Source organism: Mustela nigripes, chromosome 1 (assembly GCF_022355385.1).
Source record: "Mustela nigripes isolate SB6536 chromosome 1, MUSNIG.SB6536, whole genome shotgun sequence".
Lineage (NCBI taxonomy): Eukaryota > Metazoa > Chordata > Mammalia > Carnivora > Mustelidae > Mustela > Mustela nigripes.
The window spans coordinates 168,738,714-168,763,924 of record NC_081557.1 but is presented as its reverse complement, the minus strand read 5'-3'; the positions used below and the strand labels follow the sequence as shown (position 1 = coordinate 168,763,924).

At 33.6% G+C, this 25,211-nt stretch overlaps 2 protein-coding genes across 4 annotated transcripts in view; one reads left to right on the top strand and one right to left on the bottom strand.

Moving 5' to 3' along the window:
• The window catches only part of AIMP1 (aminoacyl tRNA synthetase complex interacting multifunctional protein 1), a 33,621-nt gene extending 16,386 nt beyond the window's left edge, over positions 1 to 17,235 (bottom strand). Inside the window, exons 1-4 of one of the 2 annotated variants that reach the window (XM_059394999.1) lie at positions 17,130 to 17,235; positions 7,500 to 7,633; positions 4,879 to 4,992; positions 2,277 to 2,441 (exon numbers count right to left, since the gene is read on the bottom strand). In XM_059394999.1, the coding sequence (XP_059250982.1) occupies positions 2,277 to 2,441; positions 4,879 to 4,992; positions 7,500 to 7,633; positions 17,130 to 17,131 (415 nt within the window). In that variant the 5' untranslated portion in view covers positions 17,132 to 17,235. Of the gene's footprint in view, positions 1 to 2,276; positions 2,442 to 4,878; positions 4,993 to 7,499; positions 7,634 to 17,102 lie in introns of both variants that reach the window. The other variant, XM_059395010.1, reaches the window with a different exon arrangement.
• Positions 17,236 to 17,488: 253 nt separating this feature from the next.
• TBCK (TBC1 domain containing kinase) overlaps positions 17,489 to 25,211 on the top strand; it is a 211,109-nt gene continuing 203,386 nt past the window's right edge. For both annotated transcript variants that reach the window (XM_059376957.1, XM_059376946.1), the window contains exons 1-2: positions 17,489 to 17,765; positions 24,442 to 24,662. In XM_059376957.1, coding sequence (XP_059232940.1) covers positions 24,470 to 24,662 — 193 coding nt within the window. In that variant the 5' untranslated portion in view covers positions 17,489 to 17,765; positions 24,442 to 24,469. The remainder of the gene's footprint in view (positions 17,766 to 24,441; positions 24,663 to 25,211) is intronic.

The following is a 25,211-nucleotide window of genomic DNA, read 5'->3' as shown; positions in this document are numbered from 1 at the left end:
CAGGTCATGATCCTGGAGTCCCAGGATCGGGTCCTGCATTGGGCTCCCTGCTCAGCAGGGCATCTGCTTCTCCCTCTGATCCTCTCTCTCTCACTCTCAAAGTAAATAAACAAAATCTTAAAAAAAAAAAAAAAAAGAGTTCATATTCCTTCAGTTTACATTTAGCTTCTATAGGAGAAAAAACTTAAGTCAAAATAAATTATTTACCTGAAATCTACAGGATAGAGATAAGCAGGCAGTTATGGCTTAGAAGCACTCCTTTTCAACTAAATCCTTATTTATTTAATCTTTGAACAAATATTTACTGAAATCTAAGGCACTAAAAATATCTTTTAAAGAAGATACACATAATGAATATGTGACAAACATTACATAGACAAAAAAATGTAGAAACACAGAGATGAATAATTCTGCCTGGAGTAGGGAAGAATGAGTTTGTGTAAGGACATTCACGATTTATACGAAGACATTTTATAAAAAAATAGGTAAAGCTAGCTCAAAAAAACGGGCAATTTTTAATCTAATTAACAAATTTTTAAAAATTCCATTTTCTATGTAAAATAATAGCAAAGACTTTTTTTAAAGGTAAAAACCCAAATGATATAGAATATATAAATTACTAGAATACACTAAAAATCTTAAATAACAGTTACCTTTGAGTGATAATCTATGTATTTGATATAATGCAGTATAACAGAACATCTATATATCAACTTGTATTTTTCATTTTAATCTACTTCCCAGGCATCTGAAATACTTTCATTGGAATCTACATTCCAGACGTGACTGCAAATATCCAAATCTGTACCAAGAACTTAGTTATCATAAAAGACTTTAAGAACGTTTCATTAAAATATTAGTGATGCTCACATGTGACAGTCTCGAAAGTTTGTATGGTAACCACAGCCTGAGCATGAACAGAATTTTGGAATCTGGCAATACACAGCATTTCCATTATCACAGAAAAGTACCACTGAAGACAGACATTCTAAACATAGAGCTCCATTTGATCTTGTGTGCTTCCTCCTCCCACAAAGGAAGACGCCATTGTCTCACTTGACTAAAAGATTGACTAATCCTCTAGTCACAAATGCAGTAGATCTTCCTTTGGGTATGAACTTTATCATACTTAAAAAAGGCTGTCTGATTGTTTTGTGCCTACTTCTTAATAAATTTATAATTTATAAAGTGAAAGAATTAGTTTGACTTGCTTTCATTCTAACCATACCAACTAGTGATGTAGTTATGTAGATGTACAACCCCCATCTACTTCTAACTAAGAAAATTTACTGATATTTACTAAAAGGAACTGACAAGCGTTAGGTGCTTAATTAATTGGCTTAGGTTAACTCACAAACTCCTCAGCCATTTTATATTTTCCAAAAACTCTTAAGCGAGTATAAGTGTTATGAGAGGTGTGTGTAATGAATTATAAAAGCACTTTTTTTAGACATACCTGGAAAAATGAAGTCTATAAAGGAATAAAGGACACTAGGTAAAAAAGGAGTCAGATTTATGATTAGAATAGCTTTAGCAGCAAGGTAAAGATAAATTAGAAAAGATGAGGCTTAATTCAAATGACAGATCATGAGAACTTGAACAAAGATAGCACCTGACAAAATGGAGCTACAAAGCTGGGCTCTAGATATGTTTTGGTGGTCAGTTACGTATGCGAATTGAGGGAGGACAACAGGGTAAGGTTAACTACAATATTTCTGGTTTGGCTGTCTAAGCAGATGGTGATATACTTTCTACTCCAGATTTTATGAGTTCCTAACATCTTTACACCCCCATGCCTTAGTTCAGACATTCTCCTTTGACTAGAATATCCCTTCCATATCATCACAACTAGTCCCAAGCTAACTTTCTACCTGTGACTTCTTTGAAATTGAATATACACTAAAGTTTAGTTATACTGAACTACATATGGGTCCTTATGCTTAATCTCTCTTTTTTTTTTAATAAACATAATATATTTTTATCCCCAGGGGTACAGGTCTGTGAATCGCCATCATCTCTACTTTCTATGTTCTTAGTTATGTTAAAAACATATTCTACCTCAAATACCACATTCTTACCCTATCAATCTAGTCAATCTTCACACATCCTTTAGGACCAGTTTCTATGTTCCAATATCCTACTGCTTATTCTTGTTCATAAAGTTTTCAACTTTCTTTTTGACACCACTATTACTACCAAAAATGTTGACATCTCTTAAACCAGTCAAAAACCAAATAACCTTAAAGGTTAAAAATACCTTAAAAAAAAAAAAATACCTTTCACTTCAATTTTCTCTTTCATCTTCTTTTCTTCTGCTCCTCTTCCTATCTGTTCTTTGGTAGCAGAAGTCATAGTTGCTATTGGTCTAGACTGTATCACATTTTCAGAAACAGTGGAATTAGCTTGCAGCAGAGTACCAGATGGAAATGGTACTTGTTTCACTGATACAAAAAATAAAAGTCACTATGAGTTCTTTTTAAAAGAAAAATTCACTGTATATAATGATCAAGTCTTTACTCTCTGAGATTATAAAAAGGCTGCCAAGAAATTAAGTACATTTAACCACGATAAAAGTTAATATATCTCATTTAATAATAACTGAGAAAATTATGGGTAACATCAATAACTAATATTTGTTACAGACTATATCCCACTTTTCAAAATGCTTTACATGAATTAACTCTTATAATTCTCATAAATACCTTTAAAGCAGTAAGTTTTATTCACATCTCCATTTACAGGTGATCAACATGAACCACACAGAACTTAAAAAACTGGCCCAACACATACACAGTGAGTAGGAAAATAAGAATTTTTACTCAGGCAGTCTGTCTCCAGAGAATATCCTCTCACGGTTTGGCAAGATGGCATGTTTTTACTCAGTTTTTTATTTTTTTTATATTGAACAATCAACTGGAAAGTGTTTTAATAATAGTCATTTCAATATCAGAATTAATGGAGAGACGTGTCCATAATTTTATTTCAAAAAACAACTTTTTAAGGGAGAAAATTCCTTCAGCAATGTTAAAAACTCTCATAGCCTAGTGAATAAGGAAAAGTAAAATCTCATGAGGGATTCTGATGTGGCTTAAATTCTGGCCAATATTCAGACCACTTTTCTGAGGTATTTTTAAGTTCTCTGGGGGCTCTTGCTTCTTTCAGTAATAAGACACTCTATCTATCTTTATTTAATGTTTCACCATTTGACAGAATGCAACACATTAATTCAAATTATTGAACTGCTTTAGCGTTTCATTAATAAGGTCAGAATTTAAAATGTTCCAAGGCAATCTTTTAGAACTGGTAAAATGGAAAGCAGTTTTACATTGTTAGTATTTTAATTGCTCATTTAATTCTATACCTGTATTCTAAATCTCCTTGCCTTGGAAAAGATCAGATTTTCCATTGACAAGCAAAGTTCTCTTCAGTTGATGGCTGTAAGCACACATTATATTGATTTTTCCTTATTTTTGTTTAGCTCACTAAGGGTAGAGCTCCTACTATAGCATTCAAAATAATTTACTCACTAACAGGATAATTTGAAAGAAAGTAGTAAGAGAGAGTTTCCCTATACTTGGGCTTCCTTAACTCACCTAGGAAGGATTTTGTATTATACAACCAAATGCCTTTCTGTATGATACTTTGAAATTGTAATAGAGCTATTATTACCACTGTTTTAAAATGATGTAAATTTATCCACCTTTAAATAATTCAATAAAATTTTAAATTTTATTTGCAACATTAATAATTGCAATGATAATTACCTGCTGAGTTGATTAACTTAAATATTATTTCAGGCAAATTACTTTTTATCTGTAAGCTTCAATTTCCTCATGTATAAAACAAGGACATTTGTACACATAAAATTTAAAGGATAAAATACATAATGTACGTGAAGCACTTGGCACACAGTGCCTGGCATACACTAAAATGTAATAAATGTCAGGTATATATTATTACAGTTTATTTTCAGTAGATATTTAATAGGGAACAATGATGATCAAGTTGAAGTATGTAGCACAGAGATTAAAAGGAATAGTTTTTTTTTAAAATTCAAGTATAGTGAACATAAAGCTGTATCAGTTTCAGGCATACAATAGGATTTCCCTGATAAGGTAAGAATATACAATAGAAAAAAGACAGTCTTCAACAAACAGTGTTGGGAAAAGTAGACAGTTACATGCAAAAGAATGAAACTGGACCATTTCCTTACACAATACATAAAAGTAAACTTAAAATGGATTAAAGGCCTAAATGTGAGACCAGAAATCATAAAATTCCTAGAAGAAAATACAGGCAGTAATTTGACATCAGCTGCAGCAACATTTTTCTAAGTATATCTCATGAGGCAAGGAAAACAAAAACAAAACTAAACTACTAGGACTACACCAGAATAAAAAGCTTTTGCACAGCAAAGGAAACCATAGACAAAATAAAAAGGCAACCAACTGAATGAGAGAAGGTATTTCCAAATGATATATCTGTTAAGTGCTTAATATCCAAAATATATACAGAACTTTTACAATCAACACGAAAAATCATCATCATCATCATCATCGTCATCATCCTATGAAATTGGGCACAGGACTTGAACATTTTTTCAAAGACATAGAGAGAGCCAACAAACACAGGGAAACAAGCTCAACATCAATAAAAGCACAGGCGTTTGCACCCCAGATCTACACATTTTGCATGAGCTCAAGAAAGATCATTTGCCTTTTCTAAGTATCCATCTTCTCTTCTGTAAAGGAAAACGATTGCATGAGAAGGGCTACTGTGAGGATAAAATGAGAAATCAAGCATAATACCTAATTTAACAATTAATGATATAATAATTATTATAAATCAAAACAACTTATCATTTCTACATTTAATTACCTCCATTTTGAATTTCTGCCTGAATTAGCTCTTGTTTCAATTCTTCAATTTCTTTCTTTAATTTAGCATTTTCAACTCGAAGTTTCTTCTCTTCTCTCAAAGTCGCCTGCAAAACTGGGATTAGGAAAATCCAGGTAAGATATAGACATGTTTTCTAAAAGGCTTCTTATGAATACTACCTGATTTAAGAGCACAACAGTATAAACGTAACTAGGATAATACCAATAACAAATGTTTGCCAACTTCTTTATTATTAGTTTAATATTTATTATAATAACACGATAATTAAAATAGAGAAAAAGCAAGGAAATTTGTGAAATAATAATGGAACAGAAAAGTTTTGTTTTTGATTCATTTCCTAGCTTCCATAAAGATGCTAATCACAACTTAAGAACTGGACTCAAAATATCAACAATAGATAAACTATCAAAATGAGGCAAGTATTAGACACATTACTAGTTTTTTAAAGCCAGAGATCTAAATGATAGCCAACCATAAAAAAAACTATTCTCATTTCTTTCATCTTTTTTTTTTTTTAAAGATTTTATTTATTTATTTGACAGAGAGAAATTAAAAGTACACTGAGAGGCAGGCAGAGAGAGAGAGAAGGAAGCAGGCTCCCTGCTGAGCAGAGAGCCTGATGCGGGACTCGATCCCAGGACCCCGAGATCATGACCCGAGCGGAAGGCAGAGGCTTAACCCACTGAGCCAAATCATTACCTTGTAAAAGTACCTGAATAATCTTTTACTCTTAATGTCTCTAACATTAAGCTAGCTAAACATTCAATGAGTGAAATAGCTTCAAAAATTCCCCTCAAGATATAGTATATGTGTTAAAGGTGAGAAATAAGGTATACAAAAGAACAAAAGAAAAGTAATGACTCTCCGTGGGGTTGCTACTGCTCTCTAGGTAGGATTTTAAAAATCTGTGGGAGTATTTTTGGTTGTCAAAAATAATAGGAGTCATTCTGGGCATTTACTGGGCAGGACTCAGGAATGACAGATGTCCTAAAACATGTTAGATATACCTATAAAATGAAGAGCTGTCTCACATTCTGCAGAATTTTCCTGTAACCCACTGCATATTCGTTTAAGTGAAAAACCTGTTCATTATTTGAGCCTTAACCCTATTTTTATATAAAATATAAAATATTCTTAAACATTTTCATTACAACCTGAATTTTCTATAAATCAAGTATCTTATAAATCAAGAGGAGATTGCACTTTGTTTTGTTCACAGCTTTCCCTAAAGAATTATTCATCATTCTGACTAAATAAAAAACACAACTGCACAACTGAAAGCTATTTCTGGTATCAGAGTTGCCTACATAAAGGCAGACTAAACACACAAACATACCAATTAGTATTGTATCTATTGCATTCTTGGCAATTCCATGAATGGGAACCATACAGCATAGGACTCTCTCATATGTCTGGTAGGACAGTCCTAAGTATTTATTCACTAAAAAACAATTTTTATTATTACTACAATTTATATTACATTCTTTTTAATTTTCCTCTCTTCCATACAAGGTTATTATATGCTCTGATATTATGTGTATAGAAGGTTATTGTACCTAAGAAATATTTTCTTTATAGGGTATTAAGAGATCTTCACAAAATATTTATTGTAACGTAGGAACAATGAGACTGAGAACCACCCATGACAGTATACCAAAAAATAATGATAAAGGTGAAAAGTAAATATGCAATAAGTGTAGAAGGGTTCCTTTTTTTTTTTTTTTGATTAGCAAAATTGAAATGTTAGTCAAGCTAGTAGTCACCCGTAGGAGAAAAAATTCACACAGAAACACTGATCATCTCTAATCTTTCTTTAAGTTATTAATGGAAAAAACTATTAAAAATTTTAAGAAAAATAATAAGAAATCCTTTAAGAATTTTAAGAAAAATATTTATAAAACATTATAAAAAAAGAAATAATTAAAATATTTTAAAATTAAGAAAAAAGAATTAATGAAGAAAAAATATTGTGAAGAGTACCTATGATTCTATAACCATTCAATCTTATGCAGCAAAGAAAAGCATTTATTTCTCTTAGTTATTCTAAAAGACTTGGGAATTTTCATTATGCCATTAATACTGGTTATTGAGAAATAAAAAATATATTGAAACAACAAAAAAAATTAATCTAAATCCTAAATGCAGAAATTCAGATTTGATATTTTTGTATATATCATAGCAATTTCTAGGTAAAACTTAAAGACATATTGGGAATAATGTAAAAATTACATCATAAAATGCTTTAGTAGAGAGTAATCTAAGTATATATTCTTAGAGAGGACATAAATTTGAGTTCATATTTGATTTTACTCAATTTTCTTCATTTTAATCTTTAATTCTATAGGAACTTATTTTAAACATTAATTTTCCTTTAACCCTCTTAAAATAATATTATTTTCTCTATATTACAATCATAAGATACCAATTCTAATTTATCTCAATTCTAGAATATTATTTCACTCAAAATTAAAATATTAAAGGAATTTAAAAGTTATCACCGTGATGATGAAGTATATATCTGGGGTAAACACAGTTTTTGTGCTCTTGTCCAAATTGGAATTCACTTTAGGTATCTCCTCCAAAAATGCAAAATCTCTTACTTGCTTTCTCCTTAAGAAGAGCAACTTGCTGCTTTAAGTATTCAATAATTTGATCTGCTTCTGCACCCTTCTGTTCCAGTCTCTTCAGAACAGCACTATTAGTTGCCATTTTTGCCAAGAAACAGCAGAAAATCCTAAGTGAAAAAATAAAAATGGTAAATTATACCACAGAAGGAATAAATTTATTGTACACAACACTATGAGCAAGGAGTTTAAAGAGAAAACATCTTCTACTCTAAGAGATCACTATACCAAGAAAACAGTTTTCCCGATATATAGCAACAAACCAAATGGCAGAAATGTTAAACAACTAATTCCTCAATATGTTTGAAAGAGGCAATCAATTCTTTCTCCTACATGCGAAAAAGATGCGATTTAACCACATTTTAGGTTGGAAAGTTTTAAAGAAGCTTTAAAACATGGCAGAGTATTTTGACGTAAAGCAGGAATACTAAGAGAAAAGAGTAACAATAACCTTAAGTAAGCTATAACTGAGTGCCACCCCTGTGTTCCAAAGTTAAGAATAGCTGAATTCCCTCTTTTAGTGCTATTTTTTTGTACACTGGGTATTTCTACTGTTTATTTAATTATGTACAATTTTAAGAAGAAGCACGTGAATTAAGAAAGACAAAATTAAAAGATTAACAATTAGAAATATATAAATATTAATGACATGCCTACTTAAAAATAACATCAGCATATATACTGTCATTCTTGAAAAAGAAAATTATTATAATTTTAATTTTATAATAATTCATAGAAATTAGAAAACATCCTGTCAGTATGCAGAAAAATGCATATAAGCAACATTCTGAGATTAACTCATAATGTTGAAGTTTAAACTGCTGAATATTAAGACAAATAGTCAAAACTGACAAAAGACAAGATTAATTATTAATACTATGACAAACTTTTTTTTAACCTGACTAATTTCAATTTATAATATAAAGAATAACAATGACATAAGCATTGCTGAAGCAATTCTGATTTTAAACAAGTGATACACATTAAAATGGTGAAATTTTTTGATAAAGGAAAAAACTAAATGAACAAATAATACAAGATTGTTTGAAAATTTCATATTATACAATATCCATCCTATATAAAGAACATTCTGGGGACGCCTGGGTGGCTCAGTGGGTTGAGCATTTGCCTTCAGCTCAGGTCATGATTCCAGAATCCTGGGATAGAGTCCTACATCTGGCTTGCTTCTCAGCAGGGAGTCTGGTTGTCTCTCTTCCCCTCCTCCTGCTCATGCTCTTTCTCTCTCTCTCTCTCTCTGACAAATAAATAAAATCTTAAAAAAAAAAAAAAGGACATTCTGAAATGTTTACTTTTTTATAAAGAGAACCGATTTTCAAAAAACTTTATCCTAAAGTTGACAATTTATAATATAGAACAACCAAAAAAATAAAAACCTGATAAAAATAAAGTTGCTAGTAAGTGAAGAAAATATAAATAAGGTTAATCTGAAAACGTAACAGAATTGTTCGTTTTCTATACAGACTATTATTTAACAGTTAAAAAAATAAAGAGCAAAAAATAAAGAGATACAAAAATTGAAAATAAAGATATTAACTTCAAATTCAGCCAATTTTTGTCAACACGAACACAAAATAGTCCGTTGCTGTTGCTCAAATGTTTTAGAATTTTAGAGAAAAATACAATATGAACAGATGAAAAAGTTAAAGATTAAAAAAAAAAAGAGCTATGTTCTCCTGGACTCTTAACCTCCTTCTTACAGCATTATTTCAGTTTAATGTCTTTCTATTTTAGTCTAACATAATCAAATATATTCAGTAGATAAAAATAGCTATCCCAAGAAAAGTAAGGAGTACTTGATTTAGCATAATTTGTTAGCTTTTACTTTTGTAGCAAAGAAATATTTGAGGAGCTAATACTAAAATAAATGTGACCTTAGTAATACACTTTAGAAAAATCCTTATTCAACTAATAACTGATAAGAAACAAGTAGATTTAAGTGTAAAATAGCTGTCATGAATTTGCCAACAGGTACAAAAATTATCTCACAAATATAAGTAAAACATGGAATTTGTGTGCTGACTCACACAAAAATAGTTTCAAAACAAAGTCTAACAACAATCTGCAAAACAGAGATCATAATTCCTGGGCAAAGAGAAAAAAAAGAGGGGCACCTGGGTGGCTCAGTCTTGATCCCAGGATTCTGGGATCAAACCAGGCATCCAACTCCTTGCTCAGTGGGAAGCCTGCTTCTCTCTCTCCCATTCCCCCTGCTTGTGTTCCCTCTCTTGCTCACTCTCTTTCTCTCTCTGTCAAATAAATAAAATCTTTTAGAGAAAAAAGATGTACTTTTACTGAGCTGATAAATCTATTAACTGTTTGCAAAATGCAGATACAAAAGTGAGTTAAATAAAATAAAACGTTTGTAATACATACTGAAGCACAGGCATAAGTTTAATAAGAGTGTTTCAAAACATAAACACAAATGAGCTGAATACATCAAACATGTACATAGAGCCACTAAGAGGAAACAACAGAATAAAAGGAAATGATATTTTATATACTTGCTTATAACTCTATAAATACTTGCCTAGATTAAGGTCTAGTTTTAAAATGTAAAATAAAACTAGGACTGAGAATTACATATCACTTGAAATGTTCAGTAAAAATGAATTCATTTTTAACCAAATAACTATATAAAATAAACATGAAAAATAAAGTGGAAACATGTCTGTAACAAAGGGAAATGTTACTGAAAAACAAATTTAGGCCATGAAGTCTTTTTTTTTTTTTTTAAGATGTTATTTACTTATTTTAGAGATAGAAAGAAAGTACCCAAGCTGGGGCAGAGGAGCAGAGGGAGAAAGACAGACTCTGTGCTAAGTGCAAGCTGGACATGTGGCTTAATGTCACAACCCTTAGATCATAACCAGAAACTAAATAAAGAGTCCAGTGTGTAACTGACAGAAACATCCAGGCACCCCGTAGGCCATGAAATCTTAAGTTGTTGAGAACAGGGAGAGAGGACAGTGATCCTAACAAACCACTGATACACAAAGTAATTATGGATGACAGAAGTCATCTCAAATTTTCTGATACGTATTACTGGGTTAATAGTAATATCTAGTGTTTACTTTGTCTTTAGTATCTCCCAGGTCCTTTTCTAAGCACTTCACAATATTCACTTACTTAATTATCATAACACCATGAGGTACATATTATTATTACTCCTCCTTATTTAGAACATTAAGAACGTATTACAAGAGTAATGAGATAAAAGTAATTTAATAAAAAGAACGTGGACTTGGAAATCACAATACCTTGAATCAAATCCTACTTTTGCCCCTTAACAACTTACCTAACCTCTCTGAGCCTCAGTTTCCTCATTTGTGAAACGGAGATAATTTTATGTATTTCATAGCATTGATATATTGCAAAATGAGACACCATAAATAATACTCAAAATATCTGGCACATAGCTAAAAAATGTCAGGCACTGAGCACAATTTGGGAACACAACAAAGGATATATGTACAATCCCCACCTTCAAAAAGCTCACAGTAGTGTAGGTTATCTATGGGCACGATATTTTGTAGATCCTTAGGTATGACTTTTATATTTTCTTAAAGGTTAAGAACATAATAAATAATAAAAATACAAATTATAGAGACTGACATTAAAATATATTTAGATAACTTGGCTAAGCCACACCTTAATTTCTTTGTGAATGGTATACAGTCTATAGGGGTGATAAATATTAATATATTTATATTAATTCTAAATTTTGCTTATAATAGTGTATAAAATATATCGTATAAAATATATCGAAGGACTCCTGTCCAAGGGAATACAATAAGACAACAGCCAACTAACTGAAACTCTGCACTTTTTCCTATGAATAGATATTGTCATCACAATTACAGAAACTCTAAAGGTAACACACTTAAGATTATTTAAACAACTGGCATACAAAGAAGGAACATTCCATGGCATACAGCAGATTTCCCTCTCAACGCCTTGTGAAAGTTTTCCAAGGACCAATATTAACATTTCCCAGCTCTAGCTCAGAAGGCAAAGCAGTCCAGCATGAGCCATACATACCATTTCGCCAAAGGCAAACAAGAATACCAAGAGAAAAACCGTTTTATGAAAATGATGTAAATTATTCTGGTTTAAGGAAAGGAAAAAAAGAATAAAAATTCACTTAATACTCTTTATTCAATTTTGCTGCAAATCTAAACCTGCTCTAAAAAATAAAGTCTCAAAAAAAAGAAATCAGTAAACCACAAACTAAAGAGTATATGAATTTAAAAACCTGAAAATACTCTACATCCGAATCACTTATAACAAAGTCCTTACTTGGTTAAGCAATAAATAACAATTTTCCAACATTTATAGCATATGTAATGTAGTGATAGGCTACTTGTAACTACCTTACCTGCCACAGTATCAATAATACCAGGAAGCCTCAATAAAAGAAGAGAGGAAATATCTTTTGATAGCAGAGTCATTTTTGTGATAACAATCAAGTTTTCTTGACAAAATAAAACTTATGATGATTATAAAACATTCTAGCTGTTAACCAGCGTCTACATTTTCCCTACTCCTAGATAACTGGTTATCTTGGCAATATTATTCATGATGTCAAAATTAACATGCCTTTTGGGATATTCAGGATTGGCTCCTAGTGAGGTGTTTATGTTGACACAACTTTTCTCAAATGTCAAGAGCTATTTATTGTTTTTGGAATTAGAAGCTCTGGAAATAGGTTTTCTAGTACTTGTTAACTGTCTTTAAACTTTCAAAAATATAAGTAGTATGCATAAGTTTATGTGCATATTTTCTAGCAACATGCAGATATTGATCACTAGCACCAGCAGAAGAGCATTTTTTTTTCTTTCTTAAAGTATTTACAGCCAACGTATCATCTTGCTTGAATCACATACTTAACAGGCTGTGTGACTTTGGTAAAGTTACTTCTCTGTGCTTTCTTTTCTTAATTATAAAATGAGGATAGTTTCACTTCCTACTTTTTCAGCACTTCCTTTTAAGGCTTTTTTCTTACTTGTCCCTTTAATGGTTATATTTTTCAGGGTTTGGTCCAGATCTCTAGTCTCTTCTAGGGATTACAAACTATCACCACAAAGATGAGGGTTGCCTTTGTGTTCCAGGTTTACCAATATTTGAAACAGCTGAAGGTGAATGCTTTAAGCAAGACTGCACAACTCCCTGTTGTCTGCCATTTATGCTACCTGCCAGGCCCCTATAAAAAAACTTAAGTTCATGACCCCAATTTTACTTATATTTCCTGATTCTGAGCCATGTGCTGGGGTTATAGTAAAAAGCAAAATTTAACATGTTCTTTGTACTCACTAAGCTTTCAGATAAATGAGGGAAACACAGTAAATTGGGAAAAAAAATTTAAATGAGGTTATGTTTAGGGCAACAGTGCTAGTGTAGTAACAATTTAAAGCTTAAAGTTCAGACAAATCTTAAACCATTCAACCTAGTGCTCATTTCATGACTCTGTGCCAACTGCTCCATAGTAATTTTCTATTTTATATTGAGTATCTATTGAATTTCATAACTTTTAAGTTCCCCTAGTCTCCTCAGAGCTTTCAATGTGTTAACAGACTTGGGGTTTCTCAGAGATGACAATGTTAATAACAACAGTAACAAATAAAATTTGCAGAGTATTTATTATGGGCTGGCTAAATGCATTACACAGATTACCTATGGATACTATAATTACTTCCATTATACAGAGAAAAAAGCTTGAATTAATTTACCTTAGGTCATGTGACTCATTAGTAAATAATAGGATTAAAACTTTCTGTCTGTCTTACTCTGGAGTTAGCTCTTTCAATGTCAAAGCTATAATTTCTGTAGAAGACATAATCATGTAGGATTTCAAAATGTATTTAACCACAGAATTCTAACCAGGAACACCTATTAATATTTACTAGAACAAATATCCTCTAAAACAGTTTGGGAATACTGGCTTAATCTGTACTAAATCCTATTTAATGATTAGGAGATAAAATAGTCATAAAATTTAATTGCATGCACAGTAATCATAAATGTAAAACACACTGAGGGAAAAAATTACACAGCAAAATATACTTAACTGCATGCACAGTAATTACAAATATAAAACACATAGAGAAAAAGGAAAAAAGTACACAAGTATGTTAATTGTGTTTGGATAGTAGGAATTGCTGGATAGTTTATTCTTCTTTTTCCTTTACTAAATTGAAAAATAATGAACTTATTTTTAAAACAAAAAGCATCTGAAAAGTGTTATCTGAACTATTCTGCCTCTTAACATTAATTTTGTTCACAATATTCATTATATTTCATTAGACTTAAAAAGTCATCGTAAGATGCCACTAATAAAAACTGAGGCTGATTTTATTAAATTTATTAAAAATGAATTTGGAAATCTTAATCATTAAAATATACAAAAGGCTATTCCTGAGATTTCTGTCATTTCCAAATGGCTTCCCTTTACCTCAGCAATTTCCCCAGTAGTCTTTCCCCACTCTGATTCCAAATTGCCAATAATTCCTTCTGTTTTTAAATTTTAATTCAATTAATTAACAGAGTGTATTATCAGTTTCAGAGGTAGATCTAGTTCAGTAATTCATTAGTCCTATATCCAGTAATTCCTTTTAAATAACAAATTCCCTGCCCCAGGCTTTCAATGTTAGGAACCAAATATAAACAAATAAGCTATTACTTTGAAATGGAAGTTTTAAGTGCAGGTTTTCAATCTTCCTTTATAATATAGGAATTCTATAAAAATCGGGAAGTGTCTTTCCACTTTCCAAAACACCTGATTTCACTGTCTCAGAACTTCAAATAGGTAAAAGTTTATATTCTTCTTAGATGCTTTAAGTATTGTATTTCATCAAACCTAAGATGCCACCAATTGTAAAATGGCTCCAATCATAAAATGCTGTCATTTTATGTGCCATTAAGAAAAAAAGTACACATCCTGTATTGTTTGAAAATTCTCTTTTAAATTTAACCCTATTTTTTTATCTTATACAACTCTTTTGTTTTCCTGTATTTCTGCATACACATTTTTTCATTTTAATGGTAAATCATATAAAGGATACTTAAAATAGAGCTTAAAGTCAACTACTATACTAACACTACACATAACTGAACTGATGACAATATTGACAGTTATGACCAAGTATGCATATGCAGGGGCACTGACAACAATCTCACAAGTGCCACTTAGTTCATAGTGATTTTAAGATAACAATTACAAAATGCATGACTATTTTAGAAATGTAAATATTAGGAAAGCATGTATATCCAGATTAATAAACTATAGTAATTAATCATTTTCTTCTCTCCCCACCACCAATTCCTAATTTAACCTTCCAATCTTCGTTCCTCCATTTGCTTCATAATCTAACTGCCAAATCACCCATATGAGGAACATCTTCATTACCATGCTGCATAATGTGATACTTTTTAAAACTAGCTTAAAACTCCTAATAGGATTTAAAACATCTGACAGAATTTTTAAAAAGGTAAATAATAAGATCAAATATTCTGAGAATAATGCATCCCAGAGATACTCAAATTCTATAGCAGTGGTAACTGTCAATACCTCCAGGGGTGTTTTTGCAACCTTTGCCCAAAATATAGAAGACCGACCTAAAATATTCTTTTTGTAAATACTTCTTTTTTGTTTGTTTATTTATTTACTTGGCATGTATTCAGGGAATTAATTCAAATTCTAGCTCTGCCAATTATTACTTGTGTCACTTTTTCTCTTTAAAAATCCTTGATGTATAGTTGACAGATTATCAGATTAGCTGTAGATGCACAAGACTCCATATTTATATAAACTGCAAAATGATCACATTAGCCCATTTAATAACCTTCATCATAGTTACAAAGATTTTTTTCTTGTAAGGAGAAACTTCAAGATCCACTCTCCCACCTATTTCCAAATACTCAAATACAGTATTTTTTAACTATAGTCACAACGCTGTACATTATATCTCTTACTCATTTTACAACTGGAAATTTGTTTTTATTCTTGTTTTTCTGTACTCAACAGAATGTGTTCTTCCCCTTTACTCATAAAGGTACAGGGAGTCCTGGAGGGCTTTAGGGATGGCTAAGAGGGGATTGCCTAGAGTGAATGGCTATGAGAAGACAGTCCATGTTATTTCAGGTACTCTGACCATTAACATAACAGAATCTTTCTGTCCAGTGACATATGCATAAAATTTTTAAAAAGGGTATGTCTAGGTCTCTCAGACTTTCTTCAATAGGGTTTAACCATCCCTTTCCATCCACAGAGGCACTCAGTACTTTTTCCCATTTCTTATCCAAGAACACAGCTAATAACAACAGCCACTACTTTAATGGGCCAGGCACATTACATACAGGGTCATTTAAGCTTTAGAACCCTGTGGGATAACAATTCCATTTTATAGAAAATTTCAGAGAAATTACATAACTGGTCTAAATCCAAATATTAAAACCCAAATACTACAAATTTGAATATTAAATGGCAAAGCTGTGATTTTAACGTGTTCCTCCAAAACTCACACTACACTTCATTTTTAAAGTGTTTCCCAATCCTAATTAAATGAACACATCATCCACCAATATCCATGCACATCTAAACTAATAGCACTTAGAACCTGTCCAGCCATTTCTTACCATGCCTACTCCAGCCACCATCGTGTCTCCTCTAGATTACTACAAAAGCCTCCAAACTGGTCTTTCTTCCACCCCACCCCTTCCAATCTATTCACCATGGCACCCAGTAAGATCCTTTTTAAAAGGAAGCCAGCTTATGTCCGTCCACTGCTCAAAACTCAAACTCTCCAATAACTTAGATGCCCTCAATATGCTTCATGACTTGTTCCTTCTGTGATTTTGTCCCCAGCTTTAACCCTTTCGCCCAACTCTAACCCACAAGCTTCCTTGCTCTTCAGGCGAGTTTCTGCTTCATGGCCTTTGTAATGGCAGGTGTCTCTAGCTGACTACACTTCCCCCAAGACATATGTATGGTTAGTTCTCTCAATGATGTCATTGAAAAGTCGTCTTTTCAGCAAGACTTTCCCTGACTACACAAAAATTTCAAACTACCCCCTCCTCTGCGGTATTATTTTTCTCCTCAACCAACGCCCATTACAATCCACAATATGCCATGTTCTTCTTAATTGTGTTTAGGATGTGCCCTCACCAATAAAATGTGATTACGGGAAGACAGGAGTTTCTGTTTTGTTCACTGCTCTTTACCCAATGCCTGAAACAGTGCCGGAAACATAGTGGCAGCTTACCTACTCGAGGGATTAATTCCTGCCCCACTCCCACCCCAGTCCTTTCACAACACCGGCGCGCGCGCAAACGCGACAGTAGACGTGTTTGTGAATCTATCTTTTCCAGGAGCATCCTTTCCCTCAGCCCTGCATCCCATTTCTCAAACATGGTTCCTTCAAAAGGTCCCGAGCTGTTCTCTACTTCCACAGGCCAAGATCGGTGTGGGAATGAGCGTTATTTCCCACTCGTATCGGAATGCCAGGTCCTATCTCGCCACGTCGAATAAGGGAAGGGGAACTCCTTCGATCTCAACTCGCCTACCCGGGACCCTCCGCGGGCGTCACTCACATGAATCGGCGTACAGAACAACCTGGCGACCCTCACCAGGGCAGCCTCAGCATGGAGCCGTAAGGGACAGCCTCCCGCACACGACAGCACGGAGAAAGGACCCAGAGAGGTGTCTCCACCAAACGCCTGAGCGTACCACCGATTTAACTCTAAATTCTGTCTCCCCCTTCCTGTGCGCAGCCACACCACTCTCTCCGTCTTTTGTTTCCTTAGCCAATAATGTAATCCCCCCCCCTTTCTTCGTTGGTGGCTACATTTTGTCATCAGCTTGGGCGAGGGGCAAAACGCTGGGCGTCTGGGTCTTTCCTCAACCTTGTGTCGTGGAAGTTGTGAGGTCAAAAGAAACCGCCGACTGAATTGAAGGTGGGGGCGGGGAAAGCTGGAAGCTGTCAGTGGAGAGAGTCAGACTCGCGCTCCTGGCTAGATCCCGAGCTGGAAATTTCGGCGGATCTAGCTAGCAGGCAAAGGGCTATCCTAGCGCTCCAGGAGCGGCTTCTTTTATAGAAGCACCCGAAATGCAGGGTCTGGTACACTAAGCAGTAGCGGCGGCAGCAGCAGCCACTGCGACAGGCTGGGGCCCTGTGTAGACGCTCCATCCCCTTGTGTTTGTGTCCGCCTGCGTCCCCAGACTCAGAGGCAGGTATTTGGGTTTGTCAGTTTTGTGTGTCGTAGTGGGTGGGGCTGGTGGGAGTAGAGGAAAGTCAGGTGCAGCGAGTGGCCCGGCTTATCCCACAGTAAGGGGAGCCAACCTGTGGAGCTGCTTGCTGCTGAAAACTGCGCCCAGACCTAGCTAATGTTCGCCTTTCCGCCCTCCGCACGTTGACCTGAGTCCTTTGGGAACTGTAGGCAGCTACTTGAGAGTGACCACTGCATCACTGCTTCAAAAGAAGCTTTAAAGAGGAGGCTAGAGAATGTGGAATCAGCTCTCCATTACTCAACATAGATACAAAGTCTGGATTTTGTTTCTGGTTTCAAAGGTTTAGTCAATTGTCGAGAAGTAACATTCCCTGTGGAGTGGGAGAATGTAAATAGGACTTGTCAGTGGTTGCTTTCCAAGGCCTCTTGGTTCCTGGTTTTATTTGGGACGGAAAGACAACTTTTTTGAGGGAATGTATATAAAATAAATGAACTAGTATTATTCCCCCATTGAAGAAATGTGTGAACTACTCATGGTGAAATCGGCATCTCCTGTCCCAAGCCCTTTTGACTCCAAGTTCTTTGAGGGCAGGGATTGCATCTTAATCACTGTCCTTTGCTGGGTAGCTGGAAAAACACCTGACTTAAAATACGTTCAAGATACTTGTTGAATGAATGAATTTTCAAAGTCCCCTCCTTACATTCTTTTTACTCAACTAATCTCTCGCCTCAGATGTCTTTTTTTTTTATTAACTTTCTTCCACTCACCAAATGTGAGCAAATCTATGTGTGTTTTGTATATATGAACCTTTTGATGTGCACCCATCTAGGCGGTAGTTGAAGTGGAACATTGATGAAATGTTTTATGCTAACCAGTATCTTATCTTTTTGAAGAATTTGCATTTTCTTTATTTGGTTATTTGATTTTCAGTTGTCTGATAGAGGCCATCTAATTGAAAGTCAAATAGTATAACATAGAAGGATTGCATAATAAAATGATAATAGTGTCTCCCTCTCTACCCTTAGTCCTCTTTGTCAGAAGTGACCACTTTTAACCTTTCCTAACTTTAAGTTGAAATGCTCATTCTTTTTTTTTAATTGACTTCTTAAGGTAACTCAAACTATCCCCAACCTCTCTCCTCCAAAGTTTTGAATAGTTATTACAATTTTTAGTTTTCATATTGGTTAATGTTATAATTTTAAGTAGTATATATAAATTATTTTTTCATGTCAATTTTCAAAAATATATTTGGGTTCCTTATTTGGTAAAATGAGGAAAGTAATGACTCTACCACCTTTATCACTGCAGAAACTACATCCACCACTCCCACCCTCCCTTATCTGGACCTTTACTTACACGTTGTCAATTGTCAATGTTAATAGTATTTACATTATATTTCTTAACTACAATTTTGATTGCTTTTTTATGTGCTAAAAAACAATACAATGTTATAGTATGAGTTTGTAAATATTCCTAAATCCAGGGCCAAAAAGTATGCCATGATACATTTCCTTCCCAATGTCTTAATTTCATGACCCTATGCCACACTAAGGAGAAGACTTGTAATATTAACATCAAGTTGATTTCTTCTTTCTTGTATGATGACAAAAAGTTATTCTGTAGTTAAGTGTGATTTATTTTTTTGGATAGTATACTTCCTGTTTAGTTTTAACCTTTCCTCACTTTTACAAAGGACTTTCTGTTTTCTTTTGGGAGAAAGGTACATGTGCTTTTTTCACCAAGTCCTCCCATCACGTGCTTTCTTCACCATGTCCTCTCATTCTTTGTTTGAGAAGCTCCCATTCCATTTCTGTGCTTGAGGATGTTCCCCTTGAAGCTCAATCACTTTCTGTTTAATTTGAACAGATTACATTCTGGTAAGTTACATTGCTTCTTAACCACACATATTCTGTTATTTGTTTTTCTCCTCTTTTGGTAGAATATATCCTAAGATACTTATTCATAAAAGGTATGTGGATAATAATTTTATTTTTTAATGTTCATATGGCTGTAAATTATTTTTTGCAATTATTAAGATTGATAGTTTGGCACGGTATAGGAACAGAATTATGTCTTTAGGGCTCACAAGATTTTGTTGTCTTCTGACTTCCACTATTGCTCATGAAATGATGAGAATGACAGTCTTACCTTAATTTGTTGCTGTCTGAACTATTTGTTTTCTTCTGCAGTGATTAAAGAATTTTAGTTTTGCATGATGCTTTGAAAATTTATGACGATATGCCTTGTGAGTTTATTCTTCTTGTAATGAACTCATTGAAAGGAGCTAGGATAAATGTCTCAGTGTGGGTATTTTCATTTATCCTCGTTAATATTATAAGCCTTTTAAATTTTAAGTACTTATTTCCCTTCAACTGTGGGGAAGTTTTGCCTATTCTTTCATAATTTATTCTCCCTTTTTTTCTCTGTTCTCTTTTTGAAACTTCTGTAAGGTGGTTTTTGGATTTTTGGTTTGATTCACTATGTCTATTATCTTTCCTCTTAATGTTTTTATCTATTTGCTTTTTGTTCCATATTCTGAGCAGTTGTCTCAGCTTTATTTTCCAACACCTCTTTATAACTTGGTAATCATTTAATTCCCAGTCATTTTTAATTTTTCCTTTCTTATAATATCTTAATTTTATTTCATTTTTTATTTTTTATTAAGTAAAATGTACATATGTTAAAATGCATTGATTTTAAGTGAGTAGTTTGATGAGTTTGGGTACAAGTAAACACTCATGTGGCAGAAATAGATCATTTTCATTATTCCCAAAAATTTACTATGTTTCACTGTCTGATCTCATCCTCCCTGCCCAACACACTATGTACTCATTTTTATCACTCTAGAAGTATAGTTCTGAAACTACATTTAAACGTTAGTCATACAATATGAACTCATTAGGGTTACTTTCAGCAACACAATGTATTTGAGATACGTATATTTTGGCATGTTTGTTCCTTTTCTGTTGTTGTTGAGTAGAATTCTATTGAATGAATAAGCCACAACTTATTTATCCATTTACTTGTGTGACGTTTGCATTGCTTCCAATCTAGGGTGGTTGTAAATAAGAACTACTATGAACATTCTCATATAAGAAGTTTTATAGACAGGGGCGCCTGGGTGGCCCAGTGGGTTAAGCCGCTGCCTTCGGCTCAGGTCATGATCTCAGGGTCCTGGGATCGAGTCCCGCATCGGGCTCTCTGCTCAGCAGGGAGCCTGCTTCTCTCTCTCTCTCTCTCTCTCTCTCTGGCTGCCTCTCCATCTACTTGTGATTTCTCTCTGTCAAATTAATAAATAAAATCTTTAAAAAAAAAAAAGAAGTTTTATAGACAAATATTTTCATTTTTCTTGAGTAAATATCTAGTAGGAGTGGGATTTCTGAGTCATAAGCTTAGGGTGTTTTCAACTTTAGAATGCTTTCCAGAAAGTTTTCCAAAGTTCTTGTGTCATTTCTACACTCCCACCAGCAGCAGTGTATCACCTCCAGTTTCACATTTTCCTCAACACTTGGTATTTCCAGTCATTCTGATTTTAGCCATTTTGGTAGATGTGAAATTGCATGTTTTTGTGGTTTTAATTTTGTATTCCCCTGATGATTAATGATTGAGAACTTTTTCATATGCTTATTGTCTATTTGTATGTTCTCTTTTGTGAAAATATATGTTCAAGACTTTTGCCTATTTCTGTATTGACTTTTCTTTTTATTATTGAATTGTAGGCATTGTATATATATTCTGGATGTAAGTCTGCTATCATACACACACACATATATATAACATATATATACATGTATGTATTTGGTAAATATGTCATAAATAAATATAATGTGATATAAATACATTTATTTATAAGTAAAATAACATTTTCCTTATCTTCAGTTTGGATTTTCATTTTCTCAAGGGTGCCTTTTGATGTGCATATTTTTTTAATGTCAGTGAGGTTTACTTTATCCAGTTTGTCTTTTATGGTTAGTGTTTTTTTTTTTTGTTGTTGTTGTTAATCCTGTCTAACAACCCGAAGGTTGCAAAGGTATTCTTTTATGTTACATTTAGGTCTATAAACCAACTCAGATTTTCATAGATGTAATAGTAGGAATTGAGTTAACTTTTTTTTTCCGTAGGTATATCTTGTTGTTCCAGTACCATTTGCTAAAAACTGTCCTTTCCCTATTGATTTTCTTGGTCTTAAAAATTGATTCATGTATTTTTAAATTTTTTCATCTTAAAATTTAAAAAAATATGAAATATTTGGTTTATAGCACATACATATATAGTTACAGAATATATAAATTATGGAGCATAATAATATGAACACCCATTAATCTGCCTATTAAGAACTAATGTATTACTCAAGATTTTTAAAGCTTGTTATGGGTTCTTCCCTAATCTCACTCCAGCATACAGGTATAACCCTATCCTCAGGTTTTACTACTATTATTATTATTCCTTCACTTTTTAAATATAATATTATCTCATATGAACATATGCCTTAATTATTATTTAGATTATTTAGCTTTTCTTGTTGAATATTATGAATATTGACACACATTTTATGTGCTGTCTTTTTCCTACTTGAGGTTATATTTCTAGATTCATCTATGCTATTAAATGTTTTTACAATATGCTTGTTTTCTTTCATGTATATTCTTCTATCAGATGAATGTGTTGCAATTTACTTAACCAGTCACCTGTCTTGGGACATTTAAGTTTCTAGTTTGGGAATAATAGGAGCGATATCATGCTGATCTTTCTCATATGTATCCCTTTCTGAATGTGTGATGGAGTTTCTGCAGGAATGGAATAGCAAAATAGTGTCAGACTGTTTTCCAAATGATTATATTAGTTTACATGCTACTTCTTCATATCTTCCTAACATTATATATTATCAAATTTAACTTTTACTATCTGGCAGGTATAAGTTCTCATGTAGTTTCAATGAACAGCTTCGTGGATATTAATGAGGTTGTTCATCTGTATCAGCAATTCCTTTTTTACTCTTCTGTGAAAATATTTTTCCATACATCCTGATATAATGTTGTCTCAAATCTTTTTAAATATATTTCAGCTGGTTTTGGTTTTTGTTGTTTTCTTTGCCATAAGTTATTCCAGTTGCCTCCAGGGCAGATTTTTTTATTTGTTTATTTTATTCTTTGCCTGTTAAAATATAGTCTTTCTTCAACTATCTCATAATTCCTGGATAGTTCATTATTTCAGAGTTGCATACAGAGGAGTATTGTCATAAAAAGCAAAAGAAAGAAGCTACAACCTATCTTATAGTCAAGAGGTGCATTGGGCCCCCTCAGATTCAGAGCCTTCAGATCAGAGAAGCAGAAATAAGGGGGATCATAAGTCAAAAGAAGGTTTGAAATGAGAACGGTAATTTAAAGGCATGAAAAATAAAAGAGTTAACTCTGTCACTGGTCCTCTCCAATACTAGGTAGTTGTTTACCCTCAAAGGAAAAAAAGTTAAATCTCTTCCCTTGAAATTAAACCAAGTGTGTGAGAATTACAGTAAAAAGCTGGTATGGGCAAAGGTAACAAAAGCAAACTATTATTAATTCTAGAATTTGTAGGACCCCAGTTAAAATCCAACTATCTACCCTCTAAAGCAGAGTACAGCAGTCAATAAGCTTATCCATATACACAAAGCTCTCAGACAGACTTCCTTAATTCCTTGCCTAGGGACCATTTTTGTTGTGATTACCTTAATGTGATTCAGATTGCTCTGGAGCAAGTTCCTTAATCTCCAGGTTACTTTGTCTGGGGCATTATTTGCTTTGGAGGCCATGTCAATAGGACCACTCAGAATGTGTGTGTGTGTGTGTGTGTGTGTGTGTGTGTGTGTGTGTGTGAGAAACATCTATAAACCGGAGGCAGTAACATCTGTGAAAGTTGTTGAAAGAATTAAAACAGGTCAGGTCACACATAGGGGTTCCTGGGTGAGTCAGTCGGTTAAGCATCTGCCTTTGCCTCAGGTCATGATCCCTGGGGTCCTGGGATCAAGTTCCACAGTGCAGAGCCTGCTTCTCCCTTTCCCTCTGCCCTTCTCCCCCCACCCCACCCGTTTGTGCTCCCACTGTCTCTCAAATAAATAAAAACTTTTAAAAAAATAAAACAAGTCACATGTAAAGTATTTAGCACAAAACAAAAATTGATTAGTTAAGTAACATTATAGAGGCCTCTGTTATCTAGTTTAATTTTTACTACTATTAAAATAGAGGCCCTGATAATTTAACTTAATGGTTGGTATCTATATTTCCTCTTTCCTGACTTTACTCACTCTGTGAGAAGGAAAAATTCTTAATAGTCTTGATGGTCTCTTCTCTGTTCAAACTTTAGGTAAAGAGAAGATTCTTATTGATATAATTATGCAATAACAGACTTCCTCTAAACTCTTAAAAATGTCAGGTGTCATTGAAGAGGGAATGTTCTATATTTTCCTTTTTATGCCATTGAAAAATATTTGATTGTGATTTAGAACTACAGTGTAAATTTGTGATTAGGTGGTTTTTTCTCTTTGATATTATCTTGGAATTTTTTGACTTAAATTTTTTTTACTGTGAAGTGTTCTGATTGGCATTTTCCTCCAAGTTATATATTATTGATCATATTTAAGGTGAGAAAACACTGGCTTAATTTTTGGTTGATCTGTCATAAAATTCTCTCCTTTTCCAGGTTATCTTAGAAGACCTAGGACTTGGAAATGTTTCCCCTGAAGGATGCTGAAATGGGTGCCTTTACTTTTTTTGCCTCGGCTCTGCCACACGATGTTTGTGGAAGCAATGGGCTTCCTCTCACACCAAATTCCATCAAAATTTTAGGGCGATTTCAAATCCTTAAGACCATCACCCATCCCAGACTTTGCCAATATGTGGATATTTCTAGGGGAAAGCATGGTAAGTTGTTCTTTTTTTCTGTTTTTGCATCCTTTATTCTGTTACCTTGATTAGGTTACAGATATGCAGTGCCTGCATACAGTAATCAGTATGTGTGTGCAGGCATGCCTTCACCTTCAGTCCAGCCAAACTCAGTCTTTCAAGTTTTACTGACTGCCTTGGCCCCTCACATATTCCTGGTTTAATACTCTTGCTGTTTTCTCTCTCAGATTATACTATGCTCCATTCTATACAATCTGAGTTTAGTCCCTTTCTTAGATTTTTTTTTATAGCTTTTATCATATTTTTTATTATTTTCTTTTTTAAATTAATTTTTTATTTTTTCAGCATAACAGTATTCATTATTTTTGCATCACACCCAGTGCTCCATGCAATCTGTGCCCTCTATAATACCCACCACCTGATCCCCCAACCTCCCACCCCCCGCCCCTTCAAAACCCTCAGATTCTTTTTCAGAGTCCATAGTCTCTCATGGTTCACCTCCCCTTCCAATTTCCCTCAACTCCCTTCTCCTCTCTAACTCCCCATGTCCTCCATGCTATTTGTTAT